This window comes from Triticum aestivum, chromosome 2B (assembly GCF_018294505.1).
Source record: "Triticum aestivum cultivar Chinese Spring chromosome 2B, IWGSC CS RefSeq v2.1, whole genome shotgun sequence".
Classification (NCBI taxonomy): domain Eukaryota; kingdom Viridiplantae; phylum Streptophyta; class Magnoliopsida; order Poales; family Poaceae; genus Triticum; species Triticum aestivum.
In genome coordinates, this window is record NC_057798.1 from 513985556 (window position 1) to 514005103 (window position 19548).

Here is a 19548-nt window from a genome sequence, read left to right on the forward strand (position 1 = left end):
CTCCCTTCCGTCGGCGTCGGCGCCGGTTTGTCTCATCTTCGGTGATCGGCCATTGCGGCATGGTGGATCCCAGCCCTAGCTGGCAGGAGGGCTCCGTCTTTAGATGTTCCTTGTAATTCTGTTAGACTTTGTGTCCTGCTCAGAAAGAACAAACGGCGGGGCCTCTCTAAAGATGAAATAAGATTTCCCCCGCATAGTCTCTGTTTTGGTGGTGCGTCTAACATCGTCGGTGAGCGCGTCGAGATGTGTCTCCGGCGGATCTATCCTTGATGGATTTGCTCGGATTTGATCGTAGTTTGTCTAAGTTCGTGCATCTTCAAATTGAATTCTTCGGATCTACGCTACTCTTCAACGGCAACAGTTGTTGTTCTGGTGCACTGGTCCTATGGGGCCTTAACACGACGACTTCTCGACTGTCTATTACAAAGAGTTTTGCCCGGCTCCGACAAGGAAGGAGCGATGACGATGGCACACCTTAGCCTCGCTTTAGTGTTGGTAGTCGTCGTTAGGTGGTCTATGGATCTGAGTGTAATTTTTATTATTTTTGTGTTCATAATACTGTCATGATTGAAGATGAATAAATTAGAAGTTTTTCAAAAAAAAAGCAAATGAGAACAGAGCCGGAAAAAATAAACAAGAAGAAATGAGGGTCGCGAGACAGCGGTCCAGTCCAACCAGCGACCCTGCGAGCCCGACCTTGATTGAAGCAGGGGCAAAGCTGAACCAACTCCCCGTTCTCTGCAGCTGCAGGTCGACCCTACTAGGAAGCCGCCGCCCGCACACCCCGTCCCCGTGACCGTGAGCAAGCAGATCGGTCAGACAGCGGAGAGCCCCGTTGCTCCGACACAGTCCCACTACCTCCCACAGCGCGCGAGGCAGGGGCCGAGGGCGAGGTGCGCCGCCGGTCTGCCCCCCCCCCCCCCCCCCCCCCCCCCCCCCCCCCCGAAGCTTGGGAGCCCCGGGGCGGGCTTGGTCAGGAACGACCGGCCGCGACCAGCGCCCTTCTTCCTTGCTCGCGCTCGCGCTCTCGCGCTCGTGAGATGGAGGAAGGAAGGGTTTGGGGCGAAGTGCCAGGATCCCACTAGGAGGCCCCTCCGGCGTGAGGTACGGACTGTCCCGATCCCCTCTGTTCCCCGTCTCTGTCTAGTTAGCTCTGTAATCGCCCAAGAAAGACAAGGTCACACACTGCCGGCCGTTGGGATTTTATGGGCGCTTTGCTTCCAAAAATTCTTGAGCGGTCCCTGTGACTCCATTCCCAATCGATAGAGCTATCCCATAGCTCACTGGATTCTGATAGCAGAGTTGCCCTTTGTCTCCACTTCACTACTTTATTATCAAAAGGAGAAGTTAAAGTCCCTTGTGCAAGCCGAGATATTGCAGGGCGTTACAAAACATCATGTTCTTCCAATCAATTTCTCGTGATAATAACCCTCTTATTTATGTGACCTTGAAACCCAGAAGTGAAAAAACTGATTTCGGTGGCAAAATTGACTTGAATCACGGGCATTTAGCAAACTAATTCCATACGGAGGGAGTACAAGTCAATCAGACATGTTCAGTGCAAATCCAAACATCTATTTAGATAAATACCAGGTTCTGTGTTTTCACCATGAAAAGCTTCTCTGTACTCTTTAGGTATTGATTGGTGCACATCTATTTGTTAATGCAGTTAAGGTGGCATTTTGCCATTCTCTGCATTTTCCATGTCATCTTTGGTAAAAGAAAGTTGTTGTCGCCACAATAATTTGCTTAGTGATGTAGAAATGAAGCACAATCTAACCAAGTATTTCAATTTGCTTATTTAGCCTATTCTAGCTAGTTTTTCTTTTTCTTTTGTGGAAATCAGTCTGACTAGTTCATACATGGTTATTAATGTCTTTTACGGTTATGTTGACCCAGGATTCTGGTTACCGAGTGTTGGTGCGATGGACAGCCTTCAGAGTGATCCTTATACAAGGAGCAGCTTGCAAATGCAGCTCATTGACACCTCCACATCCTTCGAAACTAGCAATTTGGATTTGGTCAAGCATGAAGTTCCCACCCCTCAAGTTGGCATGACTTTTGAGACAGTTGATTTGGCATACCAGTCTTACCTAGAGTACGGGTACCGTGCAGGCTTTGGAGTTTCAAAAAGAACTTCCCATAGTGTTGATGGGGTAAAATACCGCGCAACATTTGTTTGTTACAAAGGTGGCATTGCTAGGATTAAGCCTGGGCTTAAAGCTCGAAGAAGACTTGTTGCGAAGACTGGCTGCAAAGCTATGATGGTGGTGAAGTATAACGCAAGTGAGAATCATTGGGAAGTAGTGTTTGTTGAGCTGGAGCATAACCACCCATGTAATCCTGAAATGGTCAGATTCATGATGTGTTTTAAGGATCTCCCTGACTGGCAGAGGGAGCACCGACCATTCAATGCGAAAACTAGATTGAACCCAAAGATCCATTCTGGTAGAGGCAGGCCACCCAACCAAAACAAAGATTTCATGGTGAGGTCCTTCTCTCAGTCTAATTATTCAATTGAAGCAGCTGCCAAGTGTGGGAAGCTGAGATTTGCAGAGGGTGACGTTGAGGCATTATTAATCTTTTTCGATAAGATGCAAGCTCAAAATTCCAACTTTTTCTACAACTGGGACATGGATGATGAAGGCCGGCTTAAAAATGTTTGCTGGGTCGATGCAAGATCGAGAGCTGCATATCAGCATTTCAGTGATGTTGTCTGCTTTGATACTGTTTATTTGACATACCAGTTTGTCATTCCATTGGTTGCTTTTCTTGGAATCAACCATCATGGTCAATTTGTATTGTTAGGATGCGGTTTACTGGGAGATGAGTCTCCAGAGACTTTTTCATGGTTATTCAAAAAATGGCTAAAATGTATGAATGATAAAGCACCTGAAGCAATTATTACCACCCATTCAAGACCAGTAGTCAAAGCAGTCTCTGAGGTATTTCTAAATACTCGTCACAGATACAACCTTTGGCACATAATGAAAGAGCTTCCTGACATGTCTGGAAGAGTTGAGGATAAGGAGGCAATTAGCCTGAGAATGAAAAAGGTAGTCTATGACACCATTACAGCAGCTGATTTTGAGAAGGAGTGGGTTGAGATGGCCAATCAGTACAACCTTCATGACAATCGTTGGCTCACAACCTTGTTTGAAGAAAGGGCAAAATGGGTGCCAGCATATGTGAAAGATGCTTTCTGGGCTGGTATCTCTACTGTTCGCCGCAGTGAACGGTTGGAGGCCTTTTTTGATGGATATATTACACCAGAGACCACAATAAAGATATTCATTGAACAATTTGATACTGCTATGAAGCTTAGGTCCGATCGAGAAGCCTATGATGATTTCCGTTCTTTTCAGCAAAGGCCACAAGCCCTCTCTGGTCTGTTGTTTGAGGAGCAATTTGCAAATGCTTATACGATAAATATTTTCCAGAAGTTCCAGGATCAGTTAAAGCAGCTGATGAATGTGACTTGCACTGAAGTCAGTAGGAATGGATCGATAGTGACCTACACTGTGACTGTCATTGGGAAGGAGAGGAAGTTTGACTATAGAGTGATGTATAATGGTGCTGAGAAAGAGGTGTGGTGTATCTGTAGGTCGTTCCAGTTTAAAGGTATTTTGTGTAGCCATGCTCTTGCAGTCTTGAAGCAAGAGCTTGTGATGCTAATACCTTCCAAATATATTCTTGATCGATGGAGGAAGGACTATAAATGCCCCGAGAATCTAAGGAAACTCCCATCCAACCAGAAGCGGCAAAACCAACAGGGAAGGGCACAAAACCTGAAAATGTCCGTGATGATAAAGTGGACAACCTCTACAACGATGGCCACCAGTACTTTGCTGACATTGTGGAAATGGGAGCAACTGATCCTGATGCAATGGAGTATGTTTTGTCTGTGATGAAAGAAGCTAAAGAGAAGGTACGCAAGTTTGAGGAATCCCGAAAAGAGAAAAGGCCTGGAGAAAGTCCAGTTTCTGCTAGTAAGAAAGGCGCCAAATCTTCGAAGCCATCTGCTGAAGATGTGGGAAACAGCACATCTGCACCAACAATGATGGTGGCAGCTGCTTCAGCAACTCTGGCGGCATCTACACCGATGCCAGTGCCGTCATGTACACAAATGTCAGTGCCGCCAACAATGATGGCTATGGCTACCACGTCGGCAGCTGTCCCACCAGGAATGTTTTTAGTACCGATGCACCCACATATGGTTTTTCCACCCTTCACCCCTGGATTACCAACAGCAGTACCACCTGTAGCACCACCCCCAGCCCCGACAGCCAATGCGGTGGGCGTTGTTTCCAACCCCACGAAGAAGAGAAAGAAAAGAAAGGGGAATAATTGAGCTTGGGGCACTGATGAAGTAAGCTATTTTCAGTCTGATGTTTTTTCCCCTGTTTTCCAATGCGGCCACAAATCAATTGCTCATGTTATTATATTTAAATTCCAGGCTTAGAAAGAGTTTTGTCCCGTACATGTTATTGACTTGTCACCATTTGCTGCTGCAGGATGAGCTGCACTTGGGATTGCCTGCTGTACATTATCTCGCCCTTGGCTTGGAACCATTAATCTTAGTTAGTGCAGCTTGGGACTGCCTACTGTATACATGATCACCCTTCAGTCGGATGTAATCTTATATGTAGTGTGGCTTCTGAATGTTAGTCTGCTTCTGATCTCGTGGATTACAATTTGGAGGAAGCTGGTACAACCCTTGCAGACTCTCATGTTGCTGGAGATTTCGCCAAATTCTGTAATCACGCTGTTTTTATGGCCAGACACCGATGCTTGTTAGAGAACACCGGTATGCTCATCGTACATAAGCTCATCTGTGATGCTCTGGGTACTGAAGTATGGTGGTGGATGCTGCATAGGCAGCATAGCAATGACATGGCCGGGCCTGCTACTGCATGGTAAGGCAATGGATCGCCTGTTTTTAACCCCCATTATTTCTAGCAGGAATGTCCAAAGTAGATAGCTGTGATCCGTTTTTGTTGTACCTTGCAGTTGTGATGCAATGTCATTGTTGACGGTGAGCCCGAGATGCAATTTTGGTCTACTAATCTGATCGTGGGTGCATGTCCGCATGATAAAACACAAATCGTTGTTCAAGTGGAAAGAGCAGGACATGGCGTCACATCTTCTCGTTCGCCGGACAGTAAAACGCGACGTGTTCCAAATTTCAAATGAGATAAGGGCAACTCCGACGCACAACCCCAAACGGACGTTCAGATTTCGTTCATTGGACGCAGGAAAACGGATAAGCCCGTCCGCTTGCGGCCGTGCGGACATAGGTGTGCCCAACTGGCCCCGCATCCCAAACTGCCCGTTTATTCGGACTTCAAATCTCTACTACTTAAAAAACCCGCAAAGTTCTCATTTCATATCTTTTTTGTCTAACCTTCCTTATATATGTCCCACTCTTTCCTTCTCCTTGATCTTTTTCTCTCATCTTTGATTTTTTTTCCCCATCCATTCTTCCAAAAAATATAATTAATTGTCTCATGTTTTATTGACTTACAAAAATATATTTTGTTTGCTAAGTAGTTAAATTTTTACCAAATAAATACTCAACAATAGAAAGGCAGGTAAATCCTGGCGATTGTATACAAAAACTTGCTAATATTTTAGCAATCAATACAATAATAGATGCGTAGTCACGAGCTAATTTACTAGAATATTTATATTTCCGTTGCAACGCACGGGCAATTGTCTAGTTCAAGGCAAAAAGTACCAAGTAAACATTTCAAATAATAGAAAAACATTAAAACATCTACAGTAGCCAAGTTCACCACATTAATATAAACTAAAACTAAAAAAACATAAAAAAACTAAATAAGGGACGTCGCCGCGATGCCGCCGCCGTCTTCCGTAGCCACCGTCCTACTCGCCGTCGTCGGCGTCATCGCCGCCGGTGAGGTCGATGTATGGAGGTGGCTGCTAGAGGTGGGCTGGCGGCCTCTGCTAGGCCGGCGACGTCTGCTGTGGCGCCTGCACAACCTCTTCACGTGGCAGGGAAGGTGACCACGGGCCGGCGTCCACCTCAGGCGTGCATGGCACAGTCTCCATCCACGTCCAGGACTGCCCGACCAAGGCCGGATTCCATCATGTCCGCTCCTCCTCCCTCGGCGCCTCCGCCCGGACGTCCTTCATGGCCCCCTCCTCGACGTAGGTGTCCAGCTCTAGGAAGGAGACGTCGCCGGCCATTGATAGGGCCATCATCTCCTCGAGGCCCTGCCATTGGCACTCGTCATGGGTGTGGAGGGAGTCCTCCATCACTACCTCATGAGGTCCTCCTTGGCCGTCATTGGCACGGGTGGTGGCGGGGACGGAGACGGCGACGGCGCAGGAGTCAGGCCGCGAACCAGCCTGCGCCTGCGGCGTGCTCGGAGGACGTGCCGGCGAATGTCCTGCTTGTCGCAGACCAAGTATCCTAGAGCGGTGAGTCGAAGGCATACCTGCAATCGTCGATGAGGTCCGGCGGCAGGCGAGCGAGGCGTCGATCGATCTCCTCGCGACGGGCGCGACTGCTGACTAGTATCGGGGGAATGAGCACCCGATCTGCGGTGAGGAGCCAGTTGTTGGGATGTGCACGGCGCTCCACATCAGCGGTGTGCGCGTCTCCCACTACCTCTTGCAGATCTCCGCCTTGACGTACGGCCGCTGACGAGGTGCGGCCCCGTCCGGCGAGATATGGAATGCGACCGGTGCAGGTGTAGGTGGTGGAGCAGCAACGGTGGCCAGACGACGACCCGACCTCGTGGTCGTGCCTCGTCTTGCGGCTGGGGAACCAGCGACCCACCATTGTCGCTGACGGGGAGTTGGAGGAGCGGTGGTTTAGGGTTTGGTTGTTGGGGCTCGAGGAGGCACGCGACGCCAGGAGTGGAAGTGTGGACTCCCACCGGTTCACGACTCGCACATTAAAAAGGACGGCGACTGCACGGACGAGGTGGCTACCAGGTGGGTCCGCCTACGTGTTCGCCGTAAATGTGAACGGTTGGAGGTAGGTGGACAGTTGCCACGCGGGCCCGAGACGAATACGTAGCGGGCACGTGGGTGTTGTCACGGCCCTCGATCGATCTAAGTGGGGAGGAGGAGATCAAGGGAAGGGGAGAATCAAAGGAAAGGGGATCTGGTAGAGATGCGAGGAAGAACAGCTTCGCTCGTGCGTTCGATTTATCTTAATACATCATAACCCCCACTCACGCGGTCGCAGCCGCACATAACCCCCACGGCACGCAGGCCGTCACCAGCTCACCTACTTTCCCGGACCCACTTGCAGTGACTCACGTGCACTGGTCACGCGTTTGTCGTGTGCCTTTGCTTCGCCCGTCGCCTCTTCCATCGCAGCGTCAGCTGGGGCCTTGGTGTCATACGTGACAATCGCCCCCTCTTGCGTGCCGACTTGTCCCCAAGGCGGAGAAGCAGGAAACCGTTGTTGCAGAGCATCCGGGTCTTCCCAGGTGGACAAGGAAACCGGCAGTTGACTCCACTGTACGCGGATCCGCTGCCGCGGCGCCCCCGCCACTTGTACCAGTCTGCTTTCCAGGACCGCGACGGGTGTGTGCTCTGCCTGCAAGATAGAATTCTCAGGAGGGAGGTCAGAATTGATAGGTACCGTAGCTCCTTCCGCCTTCTTGAGTTGCGACACATGTACCACCGGATGTATCTTGCTGCCCACCGGCATCTGGAGCTTGTAGGCGACAGCCCCCACCCGAGCTAGCACTCGGTAAGGACCATAGTAGCGGAATGCCAGCTTTTGATGCGGTCGCTGTGCAACAGACGTTTGGATGAACGGTTGCAGCTTGAGTAGCACCGCATCACCCACTGCAAATTCCCTGTCTGTGCGTTTCCGGTCAGCTTGCGTCTTCATTCTGTCCTGCGCTCTCTTCAGCTGTTGCTGAAGGAGTTCCATCATGACCTGCCGTTCCTGAAGCCAAGCCGCGAGGTCTGGGACCGTGCACGTATCCACTTGAGTAACTCCAAACTCCCTCGGAAGGTGTCCGTAGATCACTTCGAACGGTGTCCTGCCCAGCGACGAATGAAACGAGGTGTTATACCAGTACTCCGCGAGCGCCAACCACTTGGACCAATTCCCAGGACAGGAATGCACAGCACACCTCAAGTAAGCTTCGAGGCATTGGTTCACTCGTTCGGTCTGCCCATCTGTCTGCGGATGGTAAGCTGAGCTAAGTTTCAATTCAGTCCGACAGAGCTTGAAGAGTTCTTGCCATATGTTGCTTGTGAATATGCAGTCTCTGTCCGAGATGATGGCTAGCGGTAGTCCATGGAGTCGATAGATCTCTTTCATGAATGTCTTAGCGATCTGAAGGGCTGTGAACGGGTGAGTCAAGGGGATAAAGTGGGCGTACTTGGAGAATTTATCCACCACCACCAGCACTGTGTCATACCCGCCCGAGCGAGGCAACCCCTCGATGAAGTCCAAAGACACCACGGCCCATGGTTTCTGGGGAATAGGCAGTGGTTGCAGGAGTCCGGCCGGAGATGTGCGCTCCGTCTTGGCTTGTTGACAGATCATACAATCCCGGATCAGAGTTTTTACTTGCTGCTTCATGTTCTTCCAAGCAAAAAGCTGCTTCACCCGATGATAAGTGGCGTGGAACCCCGAGTGCCCTCCTGCTGCGCTTGCATGGAGTGCTCGAATCAAGTGCTGTTGCGTATCCTGATTATCCCCGATCCAAATGCGCCCTTTGAAGCGAAGCACTCCGTCCTGAACCACATAGTCAGGTTCGCTGTTAGGATCGAGAGCCAACTTGGCCATGCGCTGTTTAATCCCTTCGTCCGAGTGGTAGCTGCGTCGTATGGCCTCCAGCCAAGTCGGTTTGCAGACCGAAATCACTGCGAGCTCAGCTTGGGTGCTATGCGTTTTCCTCGACAGCGCATCTGCTGCAAGGTTGGAGAGCCCCGCCTTGTATTGGATCACGAACTGCAGGCCTATGAGCTTGGTGAAGGCTCGTTGCTGAATTGGTGTGTTGAGCCTTTGGTCCGTGAGGTGCAACAAGCTCTTCTGGTCCGTACGCACGATGAATTCTGCATGTTGAAGGTAAGGCCGCCAATGATCGACCGCGAGAAGCAAAGCCAGGCATTCCTTCTCATAGGCTGATAATCCCAGGTTCTTGGGTGCCAGGGCTTTGCTTAGATACGCTACCGGATGTCCTTGTTGCATTAGCATCGCGCCAATTCCTGAGGCACTAGCGTTCGTCTCGACCACAAATTGTTTCTGAAAATCGGGCAGCGCGAGAACAGGGGCTTCGACCAGAGCACGTTTGAGGGCCAAGAATGCGGTATTTGCTGCCGGGGTCCACACAAAAATGGTGTTCTTCTTGAGGAGTTCGGTAAGTGGTTTGCTGATTACCCCAAAGAACTTGACGAATTTCCTGTAATAGCCTGCGAGCCCAAGAATCCACGGAGCTCTTTGACATTGGCCGGCACCTCCCAGTCCTGTACTGCATGAATCTTAGTCTGATCTGTAGCTACCCCTCGCTCGCTGATCACATGCCCCAAATAACTGATCTGCTGTTGCGCAAACATACACTTAGACCGCTTCGCCTTGAGGCCATGATCTGATAACAGCTGAAATACCTGGGACAGTCGTTCTTGGTGAGTTTGCAGATCCTTCGTATGTACCAGGATATCGTCCATAAAGGCCAGCACTCCTTTTCGATTGACCGGAGCCAACACTGTGTCCATGTTTCCTTGGAAAGTTGCCGGTGCATACGCCAATCCATATGGCATGACACGGAACTGAAAGTGTCCCATATGAGTACGAAACGCTGTTTTGTGTTCGTCCTCCGGCGCCAAACGGATCTGGTGGTATCCTGCGCGAAGATCAAGCTTGGAAAACCATTTGGAACCCGCGATCTCGTCCAACAGCTCATCGATGATGGGCATGGGATACCTTTTCTTGAGAGTAATTGCGTTGAGGTGTCGGAAATCGATGCAAAATCGCCATGTCTGGTCCTTCTTCTTGACCAACAGCACTGGTGACGAGAAGGCACTCGAGCTGGCAGTAATTAGTCCGGCTCGCAGCATCTCTTTGACTTGAGCCTCGATCTCATTTTTCTGCTCAGGTGTGTAACGGTATGGTCGGATATTGATCGGTTGAGCACCTGCCACTAGCGGAATAGTGTGATCTCCAGCTCGATGTGGAGGTAGAGAGGTCGGCTCCTCGAAGACTGACTGAAACTTGTCGAGGATGTGTTGGATCTCCACTGGCATCTCAGTGGCTTCCTCAGTCTGTTCGATCACACACACCCATAACACATGAGCAATGGAGTTTGACTGTTCGAGGGATAACAACTGATCCATGGAAATCGGAAGCACTGTTTGTGTGTTTGCTTGCAGCCCTGTCAATGTGATCTGATCTCCTTGGTGCTGAAACTTCATTGTTTTGGCCGTCCAATCGATAAGCATCGGGCCACAACCTTCCAGCCAATCCATTCCCACCACCATGTCATAACATCCAAGGGACAGCACCCGCACATCTGTGGTGAACGTATGTCGTTGCGTCTCCCATTCACATGCTGGAATATACCCTGAACAAGTAAGTGTTCCTCCATCAGCAATCTTGACTGTTACCGGCTGCATAGGTTGAACTTGATTCTGCAACTGGGCGGCAACGTTTTCACTGACGAAGCTGTGAGAGCTGCCTGAGTCCACAAGCACCAACACTTCCAGGTCACCAATCTTCCCTAGGAGCCGCACTGTGCGCGGTGTTGTTTCGCCCGTGGTCGCCATTTTTGAGATTGACATCAGCTGATCCTCGGCTGGATCGAGCTCAGCTATCGGACCCTCTGGCGCTTCGGCTTGAAGGAGTTCCAACAGCTCCTCGACGACATGGAGTTGCACTGTGGCGGCGCACTGGTGCCCATGAGCCCAGCGCTCCCCGCACTTGAAGCACAGTCCGCGCGCTCGCCTGTAGTTGCGCAGGGCCGCTACCCGATCGTTGCCGCGGGCTGGGTCTTGACGTTGTTCGCCGGCCCGAGCCGCGTCCAGGGCACGCCTGTCCTCCGCAGCCGCGGCGGGAGCGGGCGGAGCAGGTCGCGGTAGCGGTGCCCCCAGAGCAACCACCGGTCTTGGTACATGTCGAGCTTGCCCGGGGTCGCGTCGTGGCAGCTGACCCACCATTTCTTCCTGCAACAGAGCAAGCGAAAAGGCAGTATCGAGGTCTTGCGGGCGATGCAAAACTACCCCTGATTTGATTTCTGCTTTTAAACCATCTAGAAACTGAGTGGTAAAGAAAAGCGGATCAAATGATGGATTGTGCGAAAGCAAATGATGCATCAATTCCTCAAAATGCTCCATGTACTCTACTACTGATCTGGTTTGGCGCAAAGTGTTAAACTGACGAAGTTGATTCTGATACTGTTCCCTGCCAAATTTGGCACACAGGGCAGAGCACAGAGTCTCCCAAGTGAACGGGGTGTTATGCGCTTCCTGGACCTGCAGCCAACGCGCTGCTGTCCCTGAGAAATGTAGGGTGGCCACCCGGACCCAGAGATCCGGCTGCACACCATAAACTGCAAAGTATTTCTCGCAACGAGTCTTCCAGAACTGGGGATTTTCTCCCTCGAACTGAGGGAAATCCAATTTGGGCAGGGCCCAATTGGAGTGCGAGTTGTGGTATGAGCCCTGATCCGAACTTTGGTGCAAACTAATGAGAGGTAAAGGCGGAGAGGTGGAATCAGATAACGCACCCTTGCCCGGAGGCGGCGTCAGAGTGGTAACCACCCCGTGAGCCGAGCCCCCGGAATCGATGACCTCGCCGTGGCCACTTGGCCCGTGGTGCCCTGGGATGTCGACGGAGGTGACGCCCGCTGGCCGCACCACCGCGCCCTCCTGGGTCCCCGGAGACGACGCGAGAGCTGGATGCAGCGCGACTCGGCCGACTTGCGTCCGCAGCTCGTCCAACTGCTGCTGCAGATTTGTCACTGCCGGCCGCCACAACTCGAGCGACTGCTGAATCGCGTCGAGGCGCGCGTCGGTGGCGAGGCGGCTGTCGTTGACCGCCTTGGCGAGCGCCGCGATCTGTTCTTCCATGGCCGCCGCTTGCGTCGCCGCCTTGGTCTGATAACGCGGTTTTTGATACAGCGGATCCAGATCGGTGGGCTCTGGTACCACTTGTCACGGCCCTCGATCGATCTAAGTGGGGAGGAGGAGATCAAGGGAAGGGGAGAATCAAAGGAAAGGGGATCTGGTAGAGACGCGAGGAAGAACAGCTTCGCTCGTGCGTTCGATTTATCTTAATACATCATAATCCCCACTCACGCGGTCGCAGCCGCACATAACCCCCACGGCACGCAGGCCGTCACCAGCTCACCTACTTTCCCGGACCCACTTGCAGTGACTCACGTGCACTGGTCACGCGTTTGTCGTGTGCCTTTGCTTCGCCCGTCGCCTCTTCCATCGCAGCGTCAGCTGGGGCCTTGGTGTCATACGTGACAGGTGTTCGTTCAACGTCTGTGCGGACGCAAACGAGACGAAAGTTTACGCCGGAAATAGGTGGACATGACGTCAAACGGACAAAAATTATGAATGCGATCGCGCGTTGGGCCGTGCCGTCTGGACGTTTAGACCCAAACAGACGTATACGGATCAGATGGGGGGATGCGTTGGAGTCGCCCTTGCCCATGCCATGGCACAGCGAGAGCCTGGAAGTCCATCTAGAAGAGCCAGAGAAGAGTCCCAGCCGCCCAAGTTTCAAGCCGCGCGACCCGCTGCCTGCCCTGTGCCTTCCTTCCCCTCGTCGGCCGTGGTAACTGACACCTCTCCCCTTCCCACGCAAACCCACCCAGCAGTCCAGGCCAGCGCGGACCGCCCCGCACTCACACCCCCGCGTGTCGGGCCTCCGCTGCCGCCGCGTGCCCGTGCCCCCTCCCACGTCACGGCTCCCCCCGAAGCCCCAAACCCGCCCCGCACCACCCCGAAATCCAAATGAAAACCACCCTCCCCGTCGGCCTCCAGCTACTCCTCCCATTACAGCTTCTGATTTGGTCGATCTTCTTACCGCTTCCATCCATTCCACCAGCGATCAGAGTGTAGACTAGACTCTCCACAGCAGCGGCGACGCCGCCGCCATGCGGCTCTACGTGTGCGTGCTCGAGGCGCGCGACCTCCACGGCGACGGCGACGGTGGCGGGGGCGGGCTCTACGCGAGGGTGAAGGTGGGGAGGCAGAGGGCGCGGACGCGGGCGGTGGAGCTGGCGGGCCCGGGCGGCGCGGCGGCGTGGAACGAGGAGTTCGCGTTCGCGGTGGGGGAGGAGGAGGACGAGGTGGTGGAGGTCAGCGTCGCGCGGCGCCGGGAGGAGGGGGGCGGGAGGGAGGTGCTGGGCAGGGTGAAGCTGCCGCTGCCGCCCGTGCAGGCCGCCTCCGCCGCCAGCGGGAGGCACTCGGTGCCGCCGACGTGGTTCACGCTGCACCCCAAGCACCGCCGGAAGGGCCGCGCCGCCGATGCCGCGGATTGCGGTGCGTGCTGCACCCATTTTCTGCTAAACCTTTTTTTTTTTTGCGTGCTGTAATTTTGGTAAATTCCTCCTCGAAATGGTCGGTGCGCGCGGCCGGCTTCTGGGCGAAGCTACCCGTATTGTCTACCCCTCCTTGCCAAATGCCGCACGCAAGCTCGCAAGCGATGAGCATGCTCTTACGGAATGAAAAGTCAGTACCTATCATCGCAAGTCACTCGAAAGTGTCACCACCTCGAGCGTACCGGCGACGCAGCGTCATGTCTCTCTCACCGTCTCACGGATGAGACATGAGAGAGACGGGCGGCTAACGCCATCTCTATGGCATGTGTAGTGGTGATAGAATAATCACGCACTAAGCTCAGCTTTTCTGCCTGACGCATACAGTCTTCTGTGCTGGTTGTTTTCAGACGCGATATCTGCCGACAATTCCATATATGTCCGGAGAGTTCAGGCTCAGTAAATACATGTGCTAGTATATGTTATATCTTGTGTGATGATTGCATTTTGTATCATCTTCGTCCGTGAATCATCGGTTGATAATAATTTTGCTTGTGTATCTTCCTGCCAGGGAAAATTCTTCTCACATTCTCACTCTATGGAGAGAACAGTGACAATACTGTCATCCACTCATCTCCCTGTCCAAGCTCCAGGAGTGGCACAGATGTTGAAATTGAGAGATCAAATTGTATGGAATATTCAGGTGCCAACGGTGTGGTGCTTGATTCCGCAAGGAGTTCTGCAGTGGAAAACACTTCTGTAGATAATTCTGACCGTTCAATACAAGCAGATTCCGATACAGTTTCTGAAGATGATGGTTTGGTAGAGCCTAGTGCAGCAGCAAAGAGTGCGCGTGACAGTGACTCTGAACAGTCTGTTTCAGATGCAAGCTTTGAAGAAGCCATGGAAACCATGAAGGCAGCGAGTAGTACACCAGACATGCCGGATGATCTCGGTAGTGGCATAATGTTTGATCACACTTACCTCGTTGAGGCGAAGGATTTGAACTCTCTTCTCTTTGGACCTGATTCCCAGTTCTCCAAGGACCTGCGTGAGCTGCAGGGGACCACGGACTACGACGAACAGCCATGGACATGGAAGAGCCAGGACCCTCCTAGCTTAACCAGGACATGCCGGTACACCAAAGGCGCATCAAAGCTCATGAAAGATGTCAAAACCATCGAGGAACAGACCTATCTCAAAGCCGATGGCAAGAATTTCGCCATCATGACCCGAGTTCGTACCCCAGAAGTTCCATTTGGAAACTGCTTCGAGGTTGTTTTGCTCTACAAAATAACCCATTCCCCTGAGTTGTCACCAGGTGAAGAGAGCTCACATCTGACTGTATCATACAATGTGGAGTTCCTCCAGGGTACACTGATGAAAAGCATGATCGAGGGAAGCGTTCGGGATGGACTCAAAGAGAACTTCGAAAGCTTTGCAGAAATTTTGTCGAGGCATGTGAAACTGGCTGATGCCGCAGGGATGGATAAAGAGCAGCTGTTGGCGCCTCTGCAGACAGATCGCCAGTCACATATCAGACTTGCTTACAAGTATTTCTGCAATTTTACCGTGATCTCGACAGTGATAATGGCAGTGTATGTTCTTGTGCACATCCTTCTGTCCAGGCCATGCCCACTTATGGGCCTCGAGTTCAGCGGTCTAGATTTACCTGACACATTTGGGGAGCTGATCACGTCAGGCATACTAGTTCTTCAGATGGAGCGTTTACTGAACATGGTATATCATTTTGTACAAGCAAGAATACAACGAGGTATGCTACATTTCAACTTTACAACTACTGCATCTCTATCTCATGCACAACACCTGCGACCGAGCTTGTCAATGTCATAATTGTGCTACTTCTGAAACCACCTTTTGTCGCAGGAGGTGATCACGGGGTTAAGGCAAATGGTGACGGTTGGCTATTAACTGTAGCTCTGCTAGAGGCCACAAGCTTTCCGCCTGTCTCTTGTGGATCAGTAGACCCTTACGTTGTGTTCAGTTGTAATGGTATAACAAGGACAAGCTCTGTTCAACTTCAGACTCAGGAACCTCAATGGAATGGTTAGTATATTTCACTTATTAACCCACATTAACACACTTCACACTTGTCGAAAACCTAGTAGCTTTGTCTTTTTTTTTTTGAAACGAAGTAGCTTATGATTGATTGACTTCTGACTTAACTGAAATATTGCTGCAGAGATAATGGAGTTTGACGCCATGGAAGAGCCACCTGCCATGTTGGATGTTGAAGTTTTCAATTTTGATGGCCCATTCGACTTGGCAATCTCATTGGGACATGCAGAAATTAACTTTCTTAAGCACACACCAACACAACTAGCAGATATATGGGTACCACTGGAGGGAAAACTAGCTCAGACATGCCAGAGTAAGCTACATTTGAGAATATTTCTTGAGAATACTAAAGGACCTGAGACATCAATGAGAGATTATCTTAACAAGATGGAGAAGGAAGTTGGTAAGAAGGTATTTTTCGGTTAACCTACCCACGGATGTCCATTAGTAGTAACAGTCCTGACAACTCGCGCATAAATTTATTGCAGTTACATGTCCGGTCGCCGCACAGAAATTCAACATTCCAGAAGCTTTTTAGTTTGCCTCACGAAGAGTTCCTTATAGCAGACTATGCATGTTCTTTAAAGAGGAAATTGCCATTGCAGGTAAAATTGTTTGAATTAGTTACTGCATTTCTTTTTTCCTCCCTGCATTTACGCCGTTTCATGGTTTTCTGGTATTAGGTGGATGATTCTTAAATATGTTAATAATTTTCTCACAAATAAAAAGTTATGTTAATAATTTTCTCATGGTGAGCACTGTTAAGTTGTATTGGTTATGAATGTTCATTTGTAGTTGCTCTGCTGCAGGGAAGGCTATTTCTGTCAACCAGAATAGTTGGTTTCTATGCTAACTTGTTTGGACATAAAACGAAATTCTTCTTTCTGTGGGACGATGTCGAGGAAGTCGAAGTGTTACCTCCATCTTTCACAACAGTAGGCACCCCATCATTGGTGTTTATGTTGAAGAGTGGGCGTGGGCTTGACGCCAAGGATGGCGCGAAGTCACAGGATAAGGAAGGGAGGCTGAAATTCCAGTTCCATTCATTTGCATCGTTCAACAAGGCTAGTAGGTTTGTATTCTCCAATACTTCCATCGGTGCAGAAATAACTAGGTTCTCATTGATGAAAAACCACCGTTTCTTTTTAGGACAATCATTGGTCTGTGGAAAACAAAGTCCTCAGCTATTGAGCAGAGAGCCAAGCTGGAAGAAGATAAAGAAGATGAGAGCTATGATGATCTTGACGACGTTCAGTCTGTGTTGAGCATTGGAGACGTGACCCTCTCAAAGGAGTATACAGTGGAACATCCTATTGATGTGAGATCTCTATTGCTTCTCCTCTCTTCTGTTCTTCTGTATCCAACGGGTATCCTTTTGATTCCTCGTTTGCAAATTTGCAGGCAGATTTGCTGATGGGGGTGTTCGACGGTGGTCCCCTGGAGACTCGGACGATGAGCAAGGTGGGGTGCCTCGACTACACCGCGACCCCGTGGGAGGAGACCAAGCCGGGCGTCCTGGAGCGGCACGCCAGCTACAAGTTCAACCGCTACATGTCCATCTTCGGTGGCGAGGTGGTGAGCACCCAGCTGAAATCGCCCTCGGAGGACGGCGACGGCTGGACGGTGTACGACGTCATGACGCTGCGCAACGTCCCCTTCGGCGACTACTTCCGGGTGCATCTGAAGTACGACGTTCGGAGAGTCGCGTCGTCGGGGCCGGAGCCGCCGCCGCCGAGCTGCCGATGCGAGGTGCTGGTGGGCATCGAGTGGCTCAAGAGCAGCAAGTTCCAGAAGCGGATCGCGAGGAACATCTGCGACAAGCTGGCCCACAGGGCCAAGGAGGTCCTCGAGGTGGCCGGCAAGGAGATAGCCTCGGCAATGTCGGGCTCGGCTAGCTAACTGAGCTGGAGGATCGGGCGTTTTTGTTCACCATCCTGCGGCAAAGCTGGCGTGAGGCGTAGATAGTCGTTGTCAGCTTGTCATTAGCCTTTGGTTTGGTAGCTGACGGAGACGTGACACGGGGACATCGGCGCGCTAACACCCAGTGCCGACATCTTGCTTACAAATTAAGCTCATATATACAAGTAAATAAAAGAGTGCAGGAAATTTTCTGTGGGGAGAGTATGGGGTGATCGCTCCTATGCTGCAGAGAAGTCGCAAGATGGCCGTCTGGCGCAGCCTTGTGCGTTGCGGTGGGGCCTGAGACCGGGAGAAAAGGCTTTGCGGCGCGGTGCGGCGTCGTGCGTCGGCATCTCATCGCGTGGCCGTCTGCGCTCGGTTGGGAAAGATCGGGTGACCGACGCCTTGTGGAACGTGGGCAGCACTTGCGCCAGCTGTCTTGCGGCCGCGCCGCGCGTGGCCGTCGCGTGGTACCTGCCGGCGGGACGCGGGAGTGGTGGGAAGGATCTGCTGCTGACGTCGCCTCGTGCAGCTCAGTTACGGTCACCCGATCAAATGCAGGCTAGAACTCATGTTTTACATGTGGGACAGGGTAGAAACCAGTCGACTGAAATTACATTTTAGGCCTGTCGATCGTTTCTAGCCTCTCCGATGCACATCCAACGGGCTAAACCTTCTTCTATCTTGGTCTTTTTTCCTGTTCATCCTGCACCTTGAGCCGCGCCAACCACTACCGGCCTAACCGTCCGCCGCCGCGTCCCGCGGCCGGTGGCCCTCCCGTGCCAACTGTCGTGGTTCTAAGTCTGACAGTAGTGTAGGGGGTACTAAGGGAGAGGCAAGATCCTAGCAATGGAGTAGTTGTACACGCAAGAGTTTTACAAGTTCATGCCCTTCTCGGAGGAAGTAACAACCCTACGTCTCGGTACCCGGAGGCGGTCGACTGGATTATATACGTGAGAGTTACAGGGGTGCGAGCCCTTCACACTGAGGAGGGGGTGGCTTATATAGAGTTCGCCGGACCCCTCCTGCCCTTAGTTATGTCGGATTTAAAGTACATTAAGTCAAGGGTTACTGGTAACGCCCCCATAAAGTGCTATGAAGACCATAAAAGCTACTTAATGACAGACCGTTGCGTGCAGAGTGTCTTTAGATCTTCTGGCCGTCGAGTGGTTAGCTTTATGGTCGAGTGGTTGTCTTCATGGTCGAGTGTCCTCGAGTTTGTCGAGTGGAACACCTCTAGGTCGACTGACATGTAATTTCTTCTAGAGATGTCCTTGGGTAGGGTGCCTTAGACAGGTCCATGGCCTTACCCCAGGTTTGTGGCATCATCATTAGTCCCCGAATGGATCGAGGTTTGAGTGGGGAAGGAGTTGAGGATTCTTCCGACCCATTTTTCGTGCTATGAGTATGTCTTGTCTTGGATCAATGAACTCTTTCGGTGACGGCACCAACTTCTTTTTCAGTCGCCTTGATCCATTCTTTGTATCTGTCGAGTGAAGTTTTCGCCCGGGAAGCTCCGAGTGTCAGATCGGAGGAGATCTTCTGTCTGACGAGTCGTTCTGCAACTTGCGGATTCAGCGGGATTCAAATTTTTGGGAAGCGCGTGGGGCGGATCGAGGCCGTATCAATCGGACGGGATAAGGCAGGGATGCCTCGATCTCCGCGCCACCTTTTTCGCCACCCATCGCGCGTGCGACTGTTGCGGGATTTGACAGGATCGTCCGGACCCACATGTCAGCCACTCGGAAGTAGCCTTATATAAAGCGTCGGACGAGGGTTTCTTCAACAGTGCGCCCTCATTCCTCCTTCTTCTCCAGATTTCTCCGCAGCGCTAGCCTTTGCCTTTGTGCCGCTGCTCCGCGCGTGCTTCACCGGCGATGATGATGAAGGAAAAGACGGCGGCTCTGGAGCGGGCCAAGAAAGCGACGGCGAAGGCGAAGGGGAGGGGAACCAGTCGGAGTGGCTCATCATCGAGGACCGGCCTGCCGCCGGGCTGGATCTAGGGCGGCTGGATCCGCTTGACAATCACTCAGGCGGACCTCAACGACTTGGCCGCCGGAGGGCTGATCCCCCATGGATCGGGGCG

At 51.8% G+C, this 19548-nt stretch overlaps 1 protein-coding gene and 1 pseudogene across 1 annotated transcript; both read left to right on the forward strand.

The window, feature by feature from the left end:
- The first annotated feature begins 924 nt into the window (after positions 1–924).
- LOC123045749 (protein FAR1-RELATED SEQUENCE 6-like) lies at positions 925–5052 on the forward strand (annotated as a pseudogene).
- A 7781-nt stretch (positions 5053–12833) lies between these two features.
- Positions 12834–17677, forward strand: LOC123045750 (C2 and GRAM domain-containing protein At5g50170). Its single transcript, XM_044468924.1, has 8 exons — positions 12834–13488; positions 14056–15258; positions 15372–15551; positions 15688–15974; positions 16052–16168; positions 16373–16635; positions 16713–16881; positions 16965–17677. The coding sequence occupies exons 1-8, from the start codon at positions 13101–13103 to the stop codon at positions 17460–17462; spliced, it is 3105 nt and encodes a 1034-aa protein (XP_044324859.1). The 5' UTR covers positions 12834–13100; the 3' UTR covers positions 17463–17677.
- The last annotated feature ends 1871 nt before the right edge of the window (positions 17678–19548 follow it).

Excerpts from the sequence above, each read along its gene's own strand:
- LOC123045750 (XM_044468924.1), top strand. The coding sequence starts at position 13,101 with ATGCGGCTCTACGTGTGCGTGCTCGAGGCGCGCGACCTCCACGGCGAC. Across the intron at positions 15,975-16,051 it reads AGAAGGAAGTTGGTAAGAAG|TTACATGTCCGGTCGCCGCA; the intron begins GTATTTTTCGGT and ends AATTTATTGCAG. Across the intron at positions 16,882-16,964 it reads CAGTGGAACATCCTATTGAT|GCAGATTTGCTGATGGGGGT; the intron begins GTGAGATCTCTA and ends GCAAATTTGCAG.